Genomic DNA, 23339 nt, shown 5'->3' with positions numbered 1-23339 from the left:
CTCTTGTTACCCAGGCTGGAGTGCAATGGCGCGATCTCGGCTCACCGCAACCTCCACCTCCTGGGTTCAGGCAATTCTCCTGCCTCAGCCTCCTGAGTAGCTGCGATTACAGGCACGCGCCACCATGCCCAGCTAATTTTTTGTATTAGTAGAGACGGTGTTTCACCATGTTTACCAGGATGGTCTCGATCTCTTGACCTCGTGATCCACCCGCCTTGGCCTCCCAAAGTGCTGGGATTACAGGCTTGAGCCACCGTGCCCGGCCCTTACTATGTCTTCTTGATCAGAGCCTGGCTATTCTTTTAGCTGAAAAGTCTTCAGTCTTGTTTGGCATTCTGGCAACAGAGAGTGCCCTGTCTGTTGGTTTTCAAAGTAGTAGATTTGTGGCCCTTCAGGTGCCTCTCCTTTTGCTAAACTTCTAATCAGTTTGCACCTATGATTCTTTTTTTTTTTTTTTGAGAGGGAGTTTTGCTCTTGTTGCCCAAGCTGAAGTGCAATGGCATGATCTCGGCTCACTGCAACGTCAGCCTCCTGGGTTCAAGCGATTCCCCTGCCTCAGCCTCCCGAGTAGCTGGGATTATAGGCATGTGCCAGCACACCAGCTAATTTTTTAATATTTTTAGTAGAGATGGGGTTTTACCATGTTGGCGAGGCTGGTCTTGAACTCCTGACCTCAGGTGATTTCACCCAACTCGGCCTCCCAAAGTGCTGGGATTACAGGAGTGAGCCATGGTGCCCGGCCTTACCTATAAGTCTTTAAATATCCTTCTGATATTCCCTTGGTGTTGGTAGCAAGGAAACCATGAGCTCTGAGGAGCACAAGTTGGGAGAGACCAGAAGTTCTTATCCTTTTTTGGGGTCTGTGCTTCCTCTGAGAATCGAAGAAAAGCTCCCCAGAAAAAAACAATCAGAAAGATTTATTTAAGGCCCAGAGGAAGTAATCACAGGAGACTCTCCTGCCTGCCTCACAAAAGACAACTAGAAATAGACAGGTCTCTGGGAGACTTCATGACAATGTGGCAAGCCAGTGCTTTTGCGGCATGAGCGCAGCGTTCTGCGGATGTGTGATAACAGAGGGTAAATGATCTGCATTTGGACAAACCCAGGAAGGTGCATTTGCTCTTCAGAGGTGCAGATCTGGGAAAACTGCAAAAGGAAACAAAAAAAAAAGAAAAGAAAAGCCCATAGTTTATAGAACCATGCCTTTTAAATGTGGCTCAGAAATAGCTAACAATATTAATAATAATCACTGTCTTGCCCCTTCCATCCAACGTGTCCTTTTACTTTGGTACCTTCTGCTAAGGAAAGGGAGGGAGTTGGTGGAACAATGACAGAAAAGGACCAAAATGCAATCTAGGTTATACTCAGAACAAATTTAATGTGACTTAGGAAAAGGCCAAGGAGGAGGGCATTTCATTAGACAATCGACCTGAAAATCAGATCTAACCTAAGTCACCAGTGGGGCGTGTTCCTTTCTATTTATAGCCAAGGACGGCAGCCATCTGAGGACTGATTCTGGGAGTGCAGAAAATTTATGTGGACAAGACAAGACTGCTGAGGACCTGGGAAGAATGGTCCATCCATCATGGATGAAGCTAACCTTGTTTTCATTTGTTGGAAATGCGTAGAACTTGTTTAACTCTTCCCAGATCATGAACAAAAAAGCCAGAACAGGCCAGGTACGGTGGCTCATGCCTGTAATCCCAGTACTTTGGGAGGCTGAGGTGGGAGGATCACCTGAGCTTGGGAGTTTAAGACCAGCCTGACTAACATGGAGAGACCCCCGTCTCTACTAAAAATACAAAATTAGCCAGGTGTGGTGGCCATGCATGTAATCCTAGCTACTTGGGAGGCTGAGGCAGGAGAATCACTTGGACCTAGGAGGTGGAGGTTGCAGGGAGCCAAGATCGCACCATTGCACTCCAGCCTGGGCAACAAGAGTGAAACTCGATCTCAAAAGAAAAGCCAGAACAATAGTTTCAATTAGGATGAACGGGGCACCTATGCCTCTGTCTGCCCTCGAATTCTTGCAGAACCTGTATATATTTGGTGAAGGATGGTTTCAAGTGTTCTCTGAATCAAAGGACTGCTTTTACTTGACAGGATGCTTCAGAGAGCTTTGATCTTGAAGTTAGGGATAAATTAGGATGGGTTTGAAACCCATCTAACAGAGAATGATGGAGCCATGCGTATCAACTATGTAAGCATCAAACATCTTGAGGTTCCTACTTAGTCAATAATTCTGTGGTTATTTTAGACCAGGCTTCTATAATTACATCTTCATTATGCCTGGCAGACAGTGCTATTTCCAACACAGGAAGCAGTGGCCTCGCCTTTGTTGCTGTCCTTCTAGGTAGCTGTTGAAGCCAAATGGCCAGAAAGCCCAAGTCAACATGAAGTTGTTCTACAAGTTAATTCGGAGAAATTGACTTACCATACCACTCATCAACCCATGCAAAAGCCTGTCTATGTCCAATCAGCAGAATGTCTCGGACCACCTAAAAAGTAAAAGAAGGAGATTGAAATAATAGAATCTTTGATGAAAACTACCTGGAAGACAGGGTTGTTACCAATTCTGGGAATCTTGGTGATTACAGAGTTTCTCAATCCCTCTGTCCACAGGTGATGACAATTACAGGCTGCCTGTAGGTCCTATAGTGCTCGCGCACCTCCGGCCCTTCCCAGGCTGTACGTACACTTGCAGTATATTCATCTCCTTGTCTTATTTGAGAGTAGGGCTGGGTGTTTGTACAAACTAATGACAAATACTTGGCAGTCACACAGCAGTGATACAAATAAATCTCTAGGTTAATTACCTTGAAGTTTTTCTCTCCATTTATCTGTAACTAAAACAACATCTATTTTTCATCTGTGGGAAGGTGTGTCTCACTGGTGCCAGGAGGTCATACATGTTGGAAATCTAGAACACTTTTCTAGGCAGCAAGTCCCTTCTAAGTAAAGAGAACTTAACACTCCCTCTTCTCTGATGACATATCCTAAATATTATGATTATTTTTTTTTGAGACAGAGTCTTGCTCTGTCCCCCAGGCTGAAGGATAGTGGAGCAATCGCAACTCATTGCAACCTCCGCCTCTTAGGTTTAAGCGATTCTTGTGCCTCAGCCTCCCGAGTAGCTGGGACCACAGGTGCGCACCACCATGTCTGGTTAATTTTTGTATTTTTAGAACAGACAAGGTTTTGCCATGTTGTCCAGGCTGGTCTCGAACTCCTGGCCTCAAGCAATTCACCTGCCTCAGCCTCCTGAAGTGCTGAGATTATAGATGTGAGCCACCTCACCCAGCCTCATTCAATTTTTTAGTTGTACATTTAAAAATAATGTAGAGTATAATTGGATGGTAACATAAAGGATAAATGCTGGAGCGGATGATATCCCATTCCTCACACTGCGCTTATTTCACATTGCATGCCTTATGAAAATATCTCATGTACCCCCTAAATATATACACCTACTATGTACCCACAAAAATTATTTAAAAAATAAATATTGATTCAGTTTTTAAACAAAAATAAATGAAGGTGTGAGATACAAGGTAAGTAAATATCCTTTTAGGTTTGACTTTCATGTAATAGAAGGAGGGGAAAAAAGGCAGTTTATTTTAACTATCATTGGAATAATAAAAAAAGAGACCTGAAGTAGAATAGAACATAATGGAATGATAAGCTTGACTGGAGACAAAAGAAATGAAATTGTTTCTTATGGTAACACATAATGGCAATAGAAGGCTAAAGAAAATAACATATACCATTTGCGTGTGTGTGTGTGTATGTGTGTGTGTTACTGTTCATGTGTTTTAGTTCATGGTATTAATTTCCATCCTGTGTAAATATGTCTTTTTACATTTCTTGGATACTCAGTCTCCCTCCAACATTCCTTTCTTCCTGCCAAACAAATCCAGTGATTGTCAAAAACCTCCGTGGAAGGTTCAAGCATGTTTCAATAAATGGAGGATTTTAATTCGGTGAATTTGCAGAAACGAGGAAAGCATTTATAATGAAGTGTTTGTTACTCCAGGCCCCTGGATATCTAGTGAGGCTTTTATGACTTGGAAGTAGGAAACACATAATGAGTACAAGAAACAACACGCAGCCATACACACTTGAGTGCTGAGTGTGTCAAATTCATGGAAATCAAAAGAACAGCATTGAGGCATCAGTAAATGTACCCTATTACACGAAGCACAACACAGCTGTCGACTGGAAACAAGAATTCAATAACGTGCTAATGGCTCGCGTTCCAACATTTTTTCCCCCTTAACTGTGAATAGATTCTTAAAAAAACAAAGGTGTTCAGAGAAAGGCATCCCTGGCACCTTCAACCCATGCAAATGCTAGCCGCAGATACTCATTAGCGACTCACGTGCCAGAGCAGGTGTGTTTCTGGATTGTCGATAACATTTCATTATATTTGGAAAGGGCAAGGCATCAATCTCACAGGTATTTTCAAGAAATAGATTCTCAAAACTAGCCTGAGTCATCTGTGAGAAAAGAAACACAGTGGGCCCTGGGGCAATCTAAATATACCCATTAAAATTTTAATTATTATTATTTTTTGGAGATGGAGTCTTGCTCTGTCACCCAGGCTGGAGTGCAGTAGCGTGACCTTGGCTCACTGCAACCTCTGCCTCCCGGGTTGAAGTGATTCAGCTGGGACTATAGGTGCCTACCACCATGCCCGACTAATTTTTGTATTTTTAGTAGTGATCGGGTTTCACCGTGTTGGCCAGGCTGATCTCTCCTGACCTCAAGTGATCTGCCTGCCTCAGCTTTCCAAAGTGCTAGGATTACAGGTGTGAACCTCACGCAGCCTTATTTTTCTTTTGTATTATTCTCTTTTTAACAGACACCTCTGGCTTTGATAAATATACTTTGTGAGTAGATATAAAGCACACTATGAGGCCAGATGCAGTGGCTCACGCCTGTAATACCAGCACTTTGAGAGGCCAAGGTGGGCGGATCACCTGAGGTCAGGAGTTCGAGACCAGTCTGGCTAACATGGTGAAACCCCATCTCTACTAATAATACAAAAATTAGCCAGGTGTGGTGGTGCACACCTGTGCCTTGGCTACTCAGGAGGTTGAGGCACAAAAACTGCTTGAACCTGGGAGGCAGAGGTTACAATGAGCTGAGATCGCATCACGGCACTCCAGCCTTGGCGACAGATTGAGACTCCGTCTGAAAAAACCAAACCAAAACAAAAAAGCACTATGATAGTGGCCCTAGTAAGAGGAGGTCTTTTTACGCTAAAAAGCCACACACAAAAAGGGATGCTGTGGGAAACCAAGGAAGATACTGCCTTAGACAGACACAGAGCTGAGGCTGGAAAACATTTACTTTGGGAGCCGCAACTGACTTCCTGGGCAATAATCAGGACAGAGAAGGAAAACAGGAGATCCTGCAGCTTGATTTCTACGTATCACATTTCATTCTGGCTCCTGGCTGTCCGAATAGGTTCTGGAGCACAGGAGAGGAGCGGCATACTTCTCTGTTGAAGAAGACACCCAGGCTCTCAAGTTTGTGCCAGAGTCTGCCATTGCTGTGAGCCTGAGTTATAAGGGTTCAAGAGACTGGCAATTTAGTTCTTGGATCTAAATTCCAGAATTAAACTTTTTATTGTCAATTGGCCCTCAATCTCAATACACAAATCCCTCTAAGTAATGAAAAGCTCAGTGCATTAAGGTTAAATTCCAGTGACTCCAAAATAATTTTGGAAAGCTACTCTTTATCAGTTTTAGAGTGGAAAAACAAACAGATAACCAGCCTATCTGGAATGTAGAGACAATTTGGGTAGTATTTATTCTTTTGAAAATGAGAGCAGTTACAAAGGGCAATGCTCAACACTGCAGTTCCCATTTTTTTCTCCCATGAGGGACAGAGTCATGTTAGAAACCCTGAGAAAATAAAAATCGTCACCAAGTGGGTTTCTGCTACAAAATTAGCATGTTTAGCCATAGTGGGTACACAATTGAAATCTACATCCTGAGGCTGTTAACAATTCTTTGGTAACATTATTATTATTATTATTATTATTATTATTATTATTTTTGAGACGGAGTTTCGCTCTTGTTACCCAGGCTGGAGTGCAATGGCGCGATCTTGGCTCACTGCAACCTCCGCCTCCTGGGTTCAGGCAATTCTCCTGCCTCAGCCTCCTGAGTAGCTGGGATTACAGGCACGCGCCACCATGCCCAGCTAATTTTTTGTATTTTTAGTAGAGACGGAGTTTCACCGTGTTGACCAGGATGGTCTCGATCTCTTGACCTCGTGATCCACCCGCCTCGGCCTCCCAAAGTGCTGGGATTACAGGCGTGAGCCACCACTCCCGGCCTATTATTATTTGAGACAGAGTCTTGCTCCGTTACCAGGCGCCAGGCTGGAGTGCAGTGGCACGACCTTGGCTCACTGCAACCTCCACTTCCTGGGTTCAAGCAATTCTCCTGCCTCAGCCTCCCGAGTAGCTGGGACTACAGGCGCGTGCCACTATGCCCAGCTAATTTTCGTATTTTAGGTAGAGACAGGGTTTCACCATGTTGGCCAGGATGGTCTCGATCTCTTGACCTCGTGATCTGCCTGCCTCGGCCTCCCAAAGTGCTGGGATTACAGGTGTGTATTATTATTATTTTTGAGATGGAGTCTTGCTCTGTCACCCAGGCTGGAGTGCAGTTGCACAATCTCGGCTCACTACAACCTTCGCCTCCCAGGTTTGAGCAATTCTCCTGCCTCAGCCTCCTGAGTAGCTGGGATTACAGGCACGTGCCATCATGCCTGGTTAATTTTTTTGTATTTTTAATAAAGACAGGGTTTCACCATGTTGGCCAGGCTGGCCTTGAACTCCTGACCTGACCTTAAGTGATCCCCCCACCTCAGCCTTCCAGAGGGCTGGGATTATAGGCATGAGCCACCGCGCCTGGCCACTTTGGTAACAGAGTTATTAAAGGAGCAGAAATGCTGAGGTATACTGTCCAATGGGACTATTGGGATTTCTTGTTCTGTCTCTGGGGCATCTTCCGCTTTACGTGCCTACATTTGCAGATCTTTTGAGTGGCAATTAACTTTACGGGCTGTGTTCACAGGTAAGCCCTTTTTTATTTTTTTGAGACAGAATTTCTCTCTTATCGCCCAGGCTAGAGTGAAATGGCGTGATCTCGGCTCACTGCAACCTCTGCCTCCCAGGTTCAAGCAATTCTCTTTTCTCAGCCTCCTGAGTAGCTGGGTTACAGGCACCCACCACCATGCCCAGCTAATGTTTTGTATTTTTAGTAGAGACGGGGTTTCATCACATTTGCCAGGCTGGTCTCGAACTCTCGGCCTCAAGTTATCCACCCGCCTTGGCCTCCCAAAGTGCTGGGATTACAGGTGTGAGCCACTGCGACTGGCTCAAACAGTGTTTTTGAGATGCAGTGACTGGATGTTGGAGTAGTACTTGTGTATCTCGTGTGTATCATGCACTCCAACTTGGCAATATAGACAGTTACCTTGTCCATAGCCCAGAAACTGCTATTGGACCTCTCACCTTGTGTACAAATTGTTCCACTCTGGTCTGAAGCCCCCAGACCTCAAACTTCACAGTCACCAGCTTATAGGAGCACATGATGGGCTGATGACTGTCTCTCCAGCCTTCCCTCAACTGTCCCCGTCCTGTCTTCTCTGACTTGAAGTGCTTAGGATCCTAGAAAAAAAAAATCAAGGAAATTGACATATTAAAAGTTTGACCATTGATAGTAAATGTCAGGAATAAGTATTAAATACATAGAGACAGAAAGTAGATTAGTAGTTGACAATGGTTGAGGAAAGGAAGGGACGTAGAATGATTACGGATGGATATAACATTTCCTCTTGGAGTGATGAAATGTTCTGGTATTAGACAGTGGTGATAGTTGCAGAACCTTGTACACATACTAAAAACCACTGATTTGCACATTTATTTAAAAGGGTGAATTATACTGTGTCTCAGTTTTTTCTTTTCTTTCTTTGTAGAGATGGGTCTGAGTATGTTGCCCAGGCTGGTCTCCAACTTCTCACCTCAAGTGATCCTCCCACCTTGGCCTCCCAGAGTATTGGGATTACAGGTGTGAACCACCATGTCTGGCCTCACAACAGCATTAAATACAGTAGGCAAAAACTGGAAACAGTCCAAATGTTCATCACCAAGAAACCAGATAGATACATTGTCATCTAGGTGTCCAATGGAATACTACACAGCAATGAAAAAGAACAAATGGCAGATGCACGCAAAAGCATGTACAACTCTCACTGATGCTATAAGTAGAAGTGGCCAAATGCAACAGGATACACATTGTATGATTCAAATTGAAGTTCAAAAACAAGCAAAACATTAACATATGGTGATAAAAGACAAGCAGTAATCTCTTTGGGGAGGAGGGGTTTGGTGCAAAGGGACATGAAGGAAATTTCTGGGATGCTTATATGTTTGTTGATCTGGATGTAACGTGCACACATTCACTGAGTTTTGCATTTAAGATTTGTGTTATGCTTCCATTACAAGAATGAAAAAGACAGGAAAAGGGTTTGTTGTTGTTGTTGTTGTTGTTTTTGAGACTGAGTCTCGCTCTGTCACCCAGGCTGGAGTGCAGTGGCTTGATCTCAGCTCACCCCAACCTCTGCCTCCTGGGTTCAAGTGATTCTCCTGCCTCAGCCTCCTGAGTAGCTGGGATTATAGACACCTGCCACCATGCCTAGCTAATTTTTGTATTTTTAGTAGAGACGGGGTTTTGCCATGTTGGCCATGCTGGTCTCGAACTCCTGAATGAAAGTGATCCACCTGCCTTGGCCTCCCAAAGTGCTGGGATTACAAGAGTGAGCCACCGTGCCCAGCAAGAGCTTTAAAAAAAATGTTTGCTGGGCGCGGTGATCACGCCTGTAATCGCAGCACTTTGGGAGGCTGAGGTGGGCAGATCATGAGGTCAAGAGACTGAAACCATCCCGGCCAACATGGTGAAACCCCATCTCTACTAAAAAAATACAAAAAATTAGCCGGGTGTGGTGGCACGCGCTTGTCATCCCAGCTACTCGGGAGGCTGAGGCGGAAGAATCGCTTGAACTGGGAGGCGGAGGTTGCAGTGAGCCAAGATTTAGCCATTGCACTCCAGCCTGGCAACAGAGCAAGACTCCACCTAAAAAAAAAAAGTTTAATCATCTAATATTTGTCTAATGATTGCCATGAGCCAATCAGTTGCTGATTATTTCATTAGATTGTTTTTTTCAGAGATACCTTAGAAAGAACATGTAAGTATATAAAAGCCAGTAATTATGTTTAAACATGTATGCATGAGCTAATTTTCATTACTTTTTTTTCTGAGATAAGATCTTGCTCTGTCACCCAGGCCGGAGTGCAGTGGCATGATCATGGCTCATTGCAACCTTGACCTCCCAGGCTCAAGTAATCCTCCAACCTCAGCTTCCCAAGTAGCTGGGACTACAGGTGCACACTGCCATGCCCGGCTAATTTTTGGATTTTTTTAAGATGGGGTCTTGCCATGTTGCTCATGCTAGTCTCAAATTCTCTAGGCTTAAGCAATCTGCCTGCCTCGGCCTCCCAGGGTGCTAGAATCAGACGTGAGTCACTGGCGCAGCCAATTTTCATTATTATAAAGACGTGCAGCTGCGTTAGGGCCTGCTGTCCAGTTGTGGGTCTGGGGCTGGTCCTGGTTCTGTTCACAGGGATGCAGGACCCCAGGAAGGGAAAGAATCTCACGACACAAAGCTGAGTCTACAGGGTAAAGCAGAAAATGAGCATCTCCCCTCCCAGGAGAAACCTGGCAGTTGGGGGTCCTGCATAGAGAAGCAGATAGGATGAGACACAAAACCAAATTGGCTGGGATAGCCCTGGCCCTTTTAATTCGGATCGGACTGTGTCTCATGGGTGGGCTTGGCAGGTAAAAGCAGCTACTTACAAATAAAGACAGGCTTACACTCTCAGGTCTGGCTGTGGCTCCACGGAGGCCATCTGGCACTGGCCTCTGAAGAGGGCTTTCAGGCTGCCCTTGACTTCCCTTACACATCTGCCTCCTCCTTTAGGACCTTTTTGCTATGGTGACCACTTCCTAACTGTAGCTCCCCTAAAAAACAGTGTACTCCGTTGGCCCGGCGCAGTGGCTCACGCCTGTAATTCCAATACTTTGGGCGGCTGAGGCGGGTGGACCATGAGGTCAGGAGTTCAAGACCAGCCTGGCCAAGATGGTGAAATCCTGTCTCTACTAAAAATACAAAAATTAGCCAGGCATGGTGGCGCTTGCCTATAATCCCAGCTACTCCGAGGCTGAGGCAGAAGAATCGCTTGAACCCAGGAGGTGGAGGTTGTAGTGAGCTGAGATCGCGCCACTGCACTCCAGCCTGGGTGACAGAGCGAGACTCCATCTTGAAAGAAAAACAAAACAAAACAGTGCACTCCAGGGCCAAGTTCCATGCCAGGCAGATGCCAGGCCTTCATCAGAGTAGAGGGTGAACGCTTTCCTCTGCCTCTTCTCAATCTCTCCATCCACCATTCCCCACTCTGCTGCCAGGGCGGCCTCCTCCAGATGTAAACTCCCCTCCTCAAAATCTGTCCAAGGCACCGTGAGTGTAGAATAAAGGTAATATGCCCTGGCAGGAAGGAAGTACGAGGCCTTTTATATTATTACTTATTTTTCTGGCATCTTTTCCGGACCAGCCTCCCAATGCACACCTCTCTTGTGAGCCTTAAGAAGCTCCTGCTGGCTCCATTCTCCAAAGTCCCAGGATTCTGGAACCCCCTAAGTGGGCACTGGTCCTCCTTTCTGAAGTTCATTCTCCCCCACCAACTCCTCCACTTTGCCCGATTCTCCTTTCCTTGCTTCAAGACTTAACTCAAGACTTACTGCAGTGGCTCACACCTTTAATCCCAGCACTGTGTGAGGCCAAGGTGGGAGGATTGCTTGAGGCCAGGAGTTCAAGGCCAGCCTGGCCAACATAGCGAGACCCCGGCTGTATTCAAACAAACAAACAAACAAACAGAAAAACACTTGAACAGGCATGATGGCTCAGGCCTGTAATCCCAGCACTTTGGGAGGCTAAGGTGGGTGGATCATTTGAGATCAGGAGTTTGAGATCAGCCTGGGTAACACGGTGAAAGCCTGTCTCTACTAAAAATACAAAAAAATTAGCTGGGTGTGGTGATGCGTGCCTGTAATCCCAGCTACTAGGGAGGCTGAGGCAAGAGAATCACTTGAATCCAGAAAACGGAGGTTGCAGTGAGCCGAGATTGTGCCACTGCACACCAGCTGGGGTGACAGAGAGACTCTGTCTCAAAAAAAAAAAAAAAAAGGTCAGTGTCACCCCCTCCAGGAACCCTTTCCTAGGTGGCTCAGAATGAGGGCTCCTCCTTCACGTTTCTGAAGCGTCCCCTGTCACGGGTCTGGCACATCACAGATGTTCAGAAACTGGAACTCTCTCATACATTGTGACAGAAATATAAATAGTGTGGCCACTTTGAAAAACATTTCAGCAGCTCATCAAGAGATTAAACATAGGGTTACCATTTAACTTAGCAATTTCACTCCTAGATATCTGCTTAAGAGACTTGAAAACACATATCCACACAAAAACATGTACACGGGCTGGGTGCAGTGGCTCTTGCCTGTAATCCTAGCACTTTGGGAGGCTGTGACAGGTGAATCACTTGAGTCCAGGAGTTTGAGACCAGCTTAGTGATGCAAAGCATTTTTTCATGTTTGTTGATGACCTGTGTATCTTCTTTTAAGAAGACTTCATGGCTGGGCATGGTGGCTCTTGCCTGTAATCCTAGCACTTTGGGAGGTCGAGGTGGGCCGATCACTTGAGGTCAGGAGTTTGAGACCAGCCTGGGCAACATGGTAAAAACCCTTCTCTACAAAAAGTACAAAAATTAGCCAGGTGTGATGGCATGCATCTGTAGTCCCAGCTACTTGAGAGGCTAAGGTGGGAGGATCACTTGAGCCCAGGACACTGAGGCTGCATTAAGCCGTAATCATGCCACTGCACTGTAGCCTCAGTGACAGAGTTGGACACTGTCTCAAAAAACAAACAAATGAGACCCCAAAAAACAAACATGTTTGTGGATGTTCTAATTCATAATAGCCAAAAAACGGAAACAATACAAATTTCCATCAACTGCTGGCTACACAATATGTGGTATATCCATATAATGAAATGTTATTCTGGCATAAAAAGAAGCGAAGTCTTTTTTTTTTTTTTTTTTTTGAGATGGAGTCTCGCTCTGTCACCCAGGCTGGAATGCAGTGGCACGATCTCGGCTCACTGCAACCTCCGCCTTCTGGGTTCAAGCAATTCTCTTGCCTCAGAGTCCTGAGTAGCTGGGACTACAGGGATGCACCACCATGCCTGGTTAATTTTTTGTATTTTTAGTAGAGACGGGGTTTCATCACGTTGGCCAGGCTGGTCTTGAACTCCTGACCTCAACCTCTCAAAGCGCTGGGATTACAGGCGTGAACCACCGTGCCCAGCCATGAAGTCTTCTTAAAAGAAGATATACAGGTCACTAACAAACATGAAAAAACGCTTAGTATCACTAATCATCAGATAAATGTAAATCAAAACCACAATTAGATATCATCTCACACCAGCCAGAACATCTATCATTAAAAAGTCAAAAACAATAGATGCTGGTGAGGCCATGGAGAAAACAAAATGCTTGTACACTGTAGGTGGGAATGTAAATTAGTCCATACTGTGGAAAGCAGTCTGGAGATTTCTCAAAGAACTTAAAACAGAGTTACTCAGTAACTGCAGTACTGATGAACAAATACAGAATAGATGGTATATCCATACAGTGAAATATTACTATGCCATAAGAAGAAATGAGGCCAGGCACAGTGGCTCACACCTGTAATCTCCAGGATTCTGGAAGGTTGAGAGGGGTGGATCACCTGAGGTCAGGAGTTCAAGACCAGCCTGACCAATATGGTGAAACCCCATCTCTACTAAAAATACAAAAACTGAGCTGGGAGTAGTTACAGCTACTTGGGAGGCTGAGACAGGAGAATCACTTGAACCTGGGAGGTGGAGGCTGCAGTGAGCCGAGATTGTACCATTACACTCCAGCCTGGGTGACAGAGCAAGACTCCATCTCAAAAAAAAAAAAAAAAACACGGAGAAATGAAGACTTGACTCTAGAAGCTTGCTCGGTCACTGGACCAAATTGAGGACTAGCTAAAACAGGTCTAGGGTGGAAGCAGCTTTCCATAAGACACGGCCACCTGTGTGCCATGTCATGTACCATCGCCATGGCAACACTGGAAGTTACTGCCCCTTTTCATGGCAATGACCTGACAACTTGGAAGTTACCACCCGCATCCTAGAAATGTCTGCATAAACCACCCCTTAATTTGCATATAACTAAAAGTGGGGATAAAATGAGCGCAGAACTGCCTCTGTGCTGCTATTCTGGGCACACCGCTCAGGGGGCAGCCCAGCTCTGTAAGGAGCGGGACCTCTGCGGCTACTGCTGCAACTTTTAACACCACTGGCTCACCCTTGAATTCTTTCCTGGGCGAAGCCACGAACCTCCTGGGCTAAGCTCTCATTTGGGGGCTTGCCTGGCCTGCATCAGATACACATGTGTTACATTCATATAATGAAATATTATTATGCCATAAGAAGAAATGAAGTCTTCTCAAAGACATACAAGTGGTCAACAAACATATGAACCAGAGCTACCACTCATCCCAGCAACCCCATATGCACAAAAGAGAATAAATCATTCTACCAAAAAGACGCATGCACTCATATGTTCATCGCTGTGCTAGTCACAATAGCGAAAACATGAAATCGATCTAGGTGTTCATGGAATACTACACAGTCATAAAAAAGAATGAAATTATGTCCATGGAGTACTATGCTCACTACCGGGTGACAAGATCCATACTCCAAACCTCACCATGATGCAATATTTTCATGTAAGTAGTCTGTACATGTACCCCCATATCTAAAAGTTGAAATTAAAAAAAAAGAAGAAATGAAGTGCTGATATATGTGCCAACATTGACGAACTTCAGAAAACATGACACTAAAAGAAGCCAGCCACCAAAGGCCACACTGTATAATTCCACTGATATGAAATGTCCAGAAGAGGCGAATCTATAGAGAAAGTAAGCAGATTAGTGGTTGCCTAAAGCTGGGGGAAGGGAGTGGTACGGGGAATGACTGCTAACGGGAGCGAAGTTTCCTTTTGGGGTGATTAAAATATTCTAAAATTAGATTAAAATGATGGCTCACAACTTGATAAATATATGAAAAACCACTGAAATGTACACTTACTTTTTTTTGAGATAGAGTTTCACTCTGTCATCCAGGCTGGAGTGCAGTGGCCCGATCTCAGCTCACTGCAACCTCCGCCTCCTGGGTTCAAGCGATTCTCCTGTCTCAGCCTCCCGAGTAGCTGGGATTATAGGCATGAACTACCATGCCTCGATAATTTTTGTATTTTTTGTAGAGATGAGATTTCACCATGTTGGCCAGACTGGTCTTGAACTCCTGACTTCAGGTGATCCACCCGCCTCGGCCTCCCAAAGTGCTGGAATTACAGGCATGAGTCACCGCACCCAGCTGAATTGTGCACTTTGAAAGAGTGAGCTTTATGGTAGGTAAATGACATAAACATTCAAAAAATACAAAAATATGCCTGTAATCCCAGCACTTTGGGAGGCTGAGGCAGGCAGATCATGAGGTCAGGAGTTTGAGACCAGCCTGATCAACATGGTGAAACCCTGTCTCTACTAAAAAAAATTAGCCAGGTGTGGTGGCGTATGCCTGTAATCCCAGCTACTTAGGAGTCTCAGGCAGGAGAATCACTTGAACCTGGGAGACTGAGGTTGTAGTGAGCTGAGATCACGCCATTGCACTCCAGCCTGGGCGATAGAGCAAGAATCCATCTCAAAAAAACAATAACGAAAACACAATCCAAAAAATGCTATGTTGCTACCTTGGTGGGTTTTTCAGGACACCCACTGGCTCTGGGCTTGCTGATAGTCCTACTAAAGTCATATGATAACAGTCATGATGCTGAGCACATGTTTCCTGAGTGCACCCCATGGGAACCAGGTACTGCACTGCCTCCCACCTTGACCACACTTCTTTGCCCTGGGGGTGTAGGAGGGGTGTGGTCTGTGTGTGGTCACAGAGCACTTCCCTCCACTCAGAACAGACTCAATCCTGCACAGAAGATCTGGGTTCCCTGAGCTTCCTTCAGAGTCCTTCCTTTTTTGTCTCTGTTGCAGGAAGACAGTGGGCCTGGGGGTAAGGAGAGAAACGGACTCCAGTGGGACAAATATTTGATTAATAGAATATAAAGCCTGTTTTGCTAATGGAGTAGAACAATATTGACAAAAGAGAGTCTGGGAAGGGGGAAGGAAAAGAGAATGGTAAGTATCCGAAGGGAGTGTGGGCTTCTGTGAAGGGAGGGGCTGGCGACCTTGATTGTGGGTGACATTTCTGAATCTTCCCTATTCATTTTGCCATGTTGCATTTCCATTGCCTAAACCAACCCAGAAACTACCACTGAAATCTATGCATAGGCCTGGAAAGACTACGCTAAGTTAAGAATGTGATTTGATGGGTGCAGTGGCTCACGCCTGTAATCCCAGCACTTTGGGAGGCTGAGGTGGGCAGATCATGAGGTCAGGAGTTTGAGACCAGCCTGGGCAACGTAGTAAAACCCTGTCTCGACTAAAAATACAAACAAAAATTAGCTGGGTGTAGTGGCAGGGACCTGCAGTCCCAGCTACTCAGGAGGCTGAGGCAGGAGAATCACTTGAACCCGGGAGGCGGAGGTTGCAGTGAGCCGAGATCGTGCCACTGCACTCCAGCCTGGATGACAAAGTGAGACTCCATCTCAAAAAAAAAGGAATGTGATTTATGAGTCCGGGTGCAGTGGCTCATGCCTGTAATCCTAGGACTTTGGGAGGCCAAAGTGAGCAGATTGCCTGAGGCCAGGAGTTTGAGACCAGCCTGGCCAACATGGTGAAATTCTATCTCTACTAAAAATACAAAAATTAGTCAGGTGTGGTGGCATGTGCCTGTAATCCCAGCTACTTGGGAGGCTGAGGCAGGAGAATCACTTGAACCCGAGAAGTGGAGGTTGCAGTGAGCTGAGATCATGCCACTGTGCTCGAGCCTGGCAACAGAGTCAGTGAGACTCTGTATCAAAAAATAATAATAAAATAAATAAGATACATGAAAAATGCCTAACATACAGCCTGGCCCATAGCAAGTGCTCAATTGATGTTAGCCATTATAGCATTTCCCAAGACAGTCAAAGGAACCTTTAAGTAATGTATCCAATCCTATAGTCCAGGGCAGACACAGCATGCTTTTCCATAGCACCCCGGAATTGCTGAGAAATTTGCTGCTTGAGGCCATGGGACTAGTTTCTGCCTGCTCTGTGTTCCTATACCATATAATACCATTCAGAGTAAAAAGACAGTAATAAAATAATAAAACAGAGGGCAAAAGGTAACTTTTGGAGGTGATGGACAGATTTACAGCATAGCAGCCGGGTGTGGTGGCTCACGCCTGTAATCTTAGCACTTTGGGAGGCCGAGGCAGGCAAATTGCCTGAGCTCAGGAGTTTGAGACCAACCTGGGCAATATGGCAAAACTCTGTCTCTACTAAAAATACAAAAAATTAGTTGGGCGTGGTGGTGCGCGCTTGTAGTCCCAGCTACTCAGGAGGCTGAGGCATGAGAATTGCTTGAACCCTGGTAGTGGAGGTTGCAGTGAGCTGAGATTGCACCACTGCACTCCATCCTGGGCAATGGAGCAAGACTCTGTCTCCAAAAAACAAAAAAACAAAAAAGATTTATGGTATAGATTGTGGTGATGGTTTCACAGGTGTATACTTATGTTCAAAATAATCAAGCTGTATGCATTAAAAAGCTGTGTACAGCTTTTTGTATGTTTAAAAAATAAAAAATAATATTGAATTCGGGAAAAAAAAAATGAGAGATTACATACATCTCCAAAGATGGCTAACATCAATTCCTTCCCCCACTGTGCTGACATGCTGCTCCTCTCACCAAGGGGCAGAGTCTGTTTCCCCGCCTCTTGAATCTAGACTGGTCTGTGATTTGTTTTAACCAACAGAATGTACCAAAAGAGACATTATGTCAGTTTAGCCTTTCAAGAGAAGCTGGAAGCCAGAAACTGGAACCCTCCACAGTGTAAGAAGTCTAAGCTGATTACCTTAGAGCACCATGCTGTGAGGAAGCCCAAGCTAGCCATGTGGTGAGACCACGTGGCAAGATGCTCAACCAGGTCTTAGATGCTCCAGCCATCTCAGGTGAGACCACGTGAGTGAAAGGGCCATCTTAGATATTTCAGTCCAAGCTCACACCTTAAAGGGCAGATGTGGCCAGCTAAGCCCAGTCAAGAGTGCAGAATTGCAAGAAACAATGCACTGTTGTTGTTTTGAGCCACTAAATTTTGGGGCTGTTACTCAGCAAGAGGTAACAAAGCAGATGTGTCAAGCATATTATAAAACAGGCGCATTAACTGGATTACCAAAGATGAAGAGAATTAATGCTGCTTTGTTCTTTCCCAGAGCACACCAGAAGTTCATACAATCAGCAACAAGCCTGAGAGCTGAAAACAAGGGAATTTATACCTGCCAAGAAGCTCTAGTGAGTTAAAATACAGGAGGTGGAGTTAAACAGGGACATCTGATTTCTTTCCCCATCTGTCTTTTGACTTCCTCCCAACAGAGGCAAATGATGAGTATTATTATTATTTATTTCCTTTTTGCAAGCACTGTCATGGGAATAATGAGTATTATCGACTGCACGTAAACGACTATTTTGAGGCTTACAAGACATGGCTTCCACCTGCTGTTGTCCAGAATATGGACAGGCAAACCCTCAAGAACCTAAGTGGAGGTTTTCCTGCTTGGGTAAGCAACTGAGTAAGTAAAGGATAGGACAGAGCCAGCAAGTAGAGGAAAGCAGGAGGCCAAGCTCCTGGTAACCCAGAGATGCAGGAGACAAAAAACCCCCCAGCAAACAAAGCAAGGTGGGTAGGCACCAGAGGCAGGGAAATAAAATAAAAACCAGTGATGCAGGAGTTTAGAAAAACTCCGAGTTCTTGTCTCACAACCAGGAAGAATTAGGCATGAGGACACCAGAGAGTGAGTGGAGTATAATTTATTAAACGAAAGGCAAGCTGTCAGCAAAGAGAGGATACGGGGGTAGTTCCCAATCCCAAAGCAGGGAAAGTCCCCTAATACGGCTGATGCTGGGACTTTTATGGGCTCACAATAGGGAGTGTGTGCTGATTGGTTTGTGAGTATGCAAAAAAAGTTAAAGTGAAGATACCACTCAAAAGTGGGCATGACAGTGTAGAAAACCAATTTGGAAAGAGCAGGTATATGTAACATAGGTGAAGGGTTGGGATCAGAGGAAAGACCAGTTCTCAATCTGATCTGAGGATTTAACCTGTAGCTTGGCTTTCAGGCTTTAAACTGTCTTTGGCTTGGAAGTGGGGTTTCACTGGGGTCCCACCTCTATCTGCCTAGGCATTTGGCTTCCCTCCTGTCACTGTCACCAGGGCCATGGCTTGAGCTGCCTTCATGCCCCTCAGGTCCTGAACAGTGGGTCTGACTGAGCAAGAGGAACCTGGACCAGTTGACCGTGCCTGACCCTGCCTTCCCTCCCTGATTCATGGACTGACTTTGGCTTGTTTCTTCAGTCAATGACAGCTGAGTTTGAGATGGTATCTATTCCAGCATCTTCGTGTACATTTCAGGCTCATACTCTTCAAGAATAAAACAAGACTTTGCAGTATTAAAAATGGAACACCAGTGGATTGCATTTCCAAAGCTGTTGAGAATTGTGGGGCCTGACAGCTCACGTCAGTTCAGACTAAGACTGGAAAAGTATTGCTTGCACAGCAAAAATGATCTAGACGCTTAAATCAATGTGTGGTTCCTGACTGCATGACAAAAGTATAGAATTATATTGGGGTATTGTGAAATAAAGTTTTGGAAAAAAATAGAAAAGAGAAGTATGCTATATTTTCACGATTAAGAATAGAATTTTTAAGCTGAAAGTGATAATTTGGTTTCATGCCCTCAGTTTTATAGATAAGGACACCAAGCCCTGAGAAAAATAAAACACTTTGCCCCCAAATCACAGGCACTTGGTAATAGGACTGGGACTAGAATCCCAGCCTACCTTACTTCTAGCTCCATATTCTTTCCACTACATTTACTTTTAATATTAAACAGGAAAAGGGTGTTTTTGTTATAGCCCAGTGCCAAATAAGCAATTAACAATTGGGCTTTTTATGGCGACATTGTGTCGATATTTTGCAGTCTGGTGTCATATCTACAGCTGTTGATTTCATCTAGTCAATCTCAAACATGGCCTATAATTAAGGATTCACTTTCAAAGAGCCGGAGGGAGGCAAGGGAAAGGACTCCTTTAATCAAAACTCAAGATTAGAAATGAACATCCAGGTAAGTGCTTTTGAATGAAAATGAGCCACAAAAAAATGGGGGGTGGGGTGGGAGGGGAAAGAAATCAAATCATGCCATCTTTCCTGAAATAGGCTGGTCCCTGCAAGCTTCTCTTTCAACATTCTACCCCTCCTCCTCACCATCCTCCTTACCAACTCCCAAGACCCATTCTTTATGAAGTCATTTTCTTTCTCATTTTCTCACTTGGTTTTACAAACATTCAGTATCTAAATTGCCCCCTTCACATATCAGTTGACCTTTCTTACAACATTTCACACATATATATATATATATTTTTCTGGTTTGTATTTCTACAGCATCTGCAGTATTTTGGTTCTGATTCAAGCTTTGTTATAGCACTCATTCTTTATAAAAGAACAGAATTATTTTACATTTTAATCATTTTCAGGTTTCCTTATTTTAAAAGGAGGTTTGTAAACCTCAACCTTCATCCCCGATGTTAAAAATCCCCTGGGCCTTTCCACATGCACTGTGGAAGGTTTACAAGGTTCCACAGGCAGGTTTCAAGGTTTGGCCAATGATAACACGTCATAAGGCTGGACTTCAGTGTGACCGAGATGACATGTCTCAAAACCCCTGTTGGGTCCCAGCTCAGTGCAATCAGAAAACACAGGGAAAGATCTCTTGTGGGTTAAATGGTGACCCTCCCCAAAGATATGTCCAAGTCTTCACCCCTAGTATGTATCTATCTATGAATGTGATCTTATTTGGGAAAGGGCTTTGCAGACATAATTAAGTTAAGGAGCTTGAGATGAGATCATCCTGGATTAAGTGGGAGGGTCCTAAATCCAATGACAAGTGTCCTTACAAGAGACAGAAGAAGAGAAGACACAGAGGAAGAGGTTATGTGAGGACAGTGGCAGAGATGGGAGTTAAGTAGCCACAAACTAAGGAACTTCTGGAGTCACTGGAAGCTGGAAGATGGAAGGAAGGATGGTCCCCTAGAGCCTCACCTTGATTTCAGACTTCTGGCCTCCAGAACTGTTACAGAAACCTCTGGGGATGAGGCACGGACAGAGCAAGGTTAGACCCTATGCTCAGATCTAACTGGTCCTGGGTGGGGTCTGAACAGGTGGTGATCTGAATATACAGCCAAGATCCAGCCACTGCTATGAAGTACACGTGTTAGCTCCATGTTCTTGATGAGGAACCTGAAGCTCAGAACTGATCAGCGACTCAGCATGGTCCTCCCAGACCTGGGCTCCTACGAACCACTGATCTGAATGTTTGATTCCCCTCCACCAATTCACATGTTGAAACTTTTGGTTTTTTTGCAACAGGGTCTTGCTCTGTCTCCCTGGCTGGAGTGCAGTGGTGCCATCATAGCCCACTGCGGCCTTGAGCTCGTGGCTAAAGCAATTATCTTACCTAGCTGGGATTCCAGGCATGCACCACCACGTCTAGCTAATTAAAAAAATTTTTTAATGTTTTGTGGAGATGAGGTCTCACTATGTTGCCCAGGTTGGTCACAAATTTCTGGCCTCAAGCAAAGCTCCTGCCTTGGCCTCCCAAAGTACTGGGCTTATAGGTGTGGACCACCGAACCCAACCCATAGGTTGAAACTTAATCACTAATGTGATGGTATTGAGGGTGGGGATCTTTGGGAGGGAATTAGTGCTTTTATAAAAGAAACTCTGGATAGCTCCTTTACCCTTTCTGCTATGTGAGGACACAGTGAGGGGGCGACATCTATGAACCAAGAAACGAGCTGTCTCCAGACACTGAATCTGTCAACGCTTTGATCTTGGATGTGCCCCACTCTGGAATTGTAAAAAAATCAATGTTTGCTGTTTACAAGCCACCCAGTCTATGGTGTTCTGTTATTGTAGCCCAAATGGACTAAGACATCACACCTACATCATGCGGACAGGCCATCCTGTCTGAAACTCTGGTACAATTTACTAGAGGAGAGCTGCTGTCTCCCCATCTGTAGAAGGGTGTAAGAACTCCCTTGTGGGATGGTTGCAATACTTAAATTGGGTAACATAGGCAAAGTCCCCAGCCCAGCCTGGCACGCAGAAGGTGCCTGACGCACAGGAGACATCCCAGAGTGAGAAGCACATGATGCAAGAATGCCCTGGGAGATGCTGTAGCACACTGTCTTCAAATCTTATTAAGCTCCTCCAAAGAAATGCAGTAGGAATATCCCAGGGGCTGGAGGATTACTATGAGTTTATTGTTATCCTGTAGTCAAATGTACAGAAAAATGGTGATCATCTCAAATAAAAAATGTGACTGCCCAACAGCACGCAGGTTTCCTGGTGTGAGTGAAAGCCTGGGTGGGCGTTTCCATTTTCTGAAAGCTGTCACGTGCCAGTGTCCGTAAGTATGGAGGCTGGAGGAATTCCGAGAGAAGGGTTCTTGTTTGTGGGATGTTATGACTGGGTTCTGGGTCCAGGAAAAGCGATAGTCTTCAGTGCTCAGAACCAAGTTCTTTCCTTCTTTCTCTTATGTTTCAGAGGCAGGAACACTCTGTTACAAGTGGACAAAAGCAGAGCAGATTGTCCCTGCCATGCGCTGCTCCCTTAGGCGATTTCACCTGGGGGCCTCTGGAACCACCTGGTCCCAGCCAAGCAGGGCGCTCTCCCGGAACAGTGCACGTACTGGGCAGCCACCTCCCAATGGCAGGATGGGTCAGCTTCAAAGCCTGGCAGGCTTCAAGCATCTTAAAGGTGACTTACAAGCTATCCTTGTGAAGCGCTGAGAGGCATACAGAGGCATATGCTATCCTTTCCTTCCAGGAATCTTCCAAGCCAGGGCTCTCTTCTCCCTTGGTTCAAGTTCAAGTTCAAGAAATCTATATTAATTCAGGGCTAAACTTTACCTGGTGGAAATGGTCATTCATTGGAGGGGAATGAGAATGAGATCTGCAACACCCTGGAGTATTCAGGAAAAGTTCCAGAATGCAGAGAAAGAAATCTGACATGTGATATGTGCCGTTGATCCATCCCTGTTTAGGGCAGAGGGTTAGTTCCCCTACTGTATTCATTTCTTGCTGTGTCGGTATCACAGAAAAAAAAAACCAAAAACATAGACTGGTGGCTGAAACATGAGAAATGTATCGTCTCACAGTTCTGGAGGCTAGAGGCCCCAAATTGAGGCATCATCAGGGCTGGCTCCTTCCGAGGGCTGTGAGGAGTCTGTTTCATGCCTCTCCCCTTGGGAATTCCTTGTTTTATAGAAGCATCACTCTGGAGTGGAGACATCACATTCTCACTGCGTCTTCATATCGTCTTCCCTTTGTGCTTGTCTGTCTTTGTGTCCAATGTGTCCAAATCTGCCCCAAGTTGGTTTTTTTTTTAAGACAAAGTCTTGCTGTGTCGCCCAGGCTGGAATGCAGTGGCATGATCTTAGCTCACTGCAATCTCTACCTCCTGGGTTCAAGCAATGCTCCTGCCTCAGCCTCCCAAGTAGTGAGGACTACAGGCACCCACCATCACGTCTGGCTAATTTTTGTATTTTTAGTAGAGACGGGGTTTCACCATGTTGCCCAGGCTGGTCTCGAACTCCTGACCTCAAGAGAGTCACCTGCTTTGACCTCCCAAAGTGCTGGAATCACAGGCATGAGCCACGGCACCCGGCTCCAAATTCCCCCTTTTTATAAGGATACCCATCATCCTGGATTAGAGCTCCCCTAATGATCTCACTTCAACTTGATTACCTTTGTAAAGACTCTACCCCAAATAAGTTCACACTCTGGGGGTTAGGATGTCAACATAGCTTTTTTCGGGGGACACAAACCAGTAACATGAGTCAGAGAGGTTTTTACAAGGCAAGTCTTCTGGGTTCCATGGTCACTCTTTCAGCTCACTCATGTGGT

General features: G+C 45.2%; 1 protein-coding gene and 1 long non-coding RNA gene across 2 annotated transcripts in view; one reads left to right on the top strand and one right to left on the bottom strand.

Moving 5' to 3' along the window:
- The window catches only part of LOC135271687 (uncharacterized), a 38026-nt gene extending 35204 nt beyond the window's left edge, over window positions 1-2822 (top strand). Inside the window, exon 3 of the long non-coding RNA XR_010339823.1 lies at window positions 2354-2822. This is a non-coding gene — a long non-coding RNA (uncharacterized LOC135271687). The remainder of the gene's footprint in view (window positions 1-2353) is intronic.
- The window catches only part of PITPNC1 (phosphatidylinositol transfer protein cytoplasmic 1), a 321334-nt gene that overhangs the window by 18818 nt on the left and 279177 nt on the right, over window positions 1-23339 (bottom strand). The window contains exons 7-8 of the mRNA XM_064369485.1: window positions 7532-7687; window positions 2435-2498 (exon numbers count right to left, since the gene is read on the bottom strand). Of these exons, the coding sequence (XP_064225555.1) occupies window positions 2435-2498; window positions 7532-7687 (220 nt within the window). The remainder of the gene's footprint in view (window positions 1-2434; window positions 2499-7531; window positions 7688-23339) is intronic.

The sequence above is a fragment of the Aotus nancymaae genome, unplaced genomic scaffold (genome assembly GCF_030222135.1).
Source record: "Aotus nancymaae isolate 86718 unplaced genomic scaffold, 86718_ANA_hifiasm-v0.15.2.pri h1tg000089l, whole genome shotgun sequence".
Taxonomy (NCBI): Eukaryota; Metazoa; Chordata; class Mammalia; order Primates; family Aotidae; genus Aotus; species Aotus nancymaae.
This window is presented reverse-complemented; position numbering and strand designations above follow the sequence as displayed.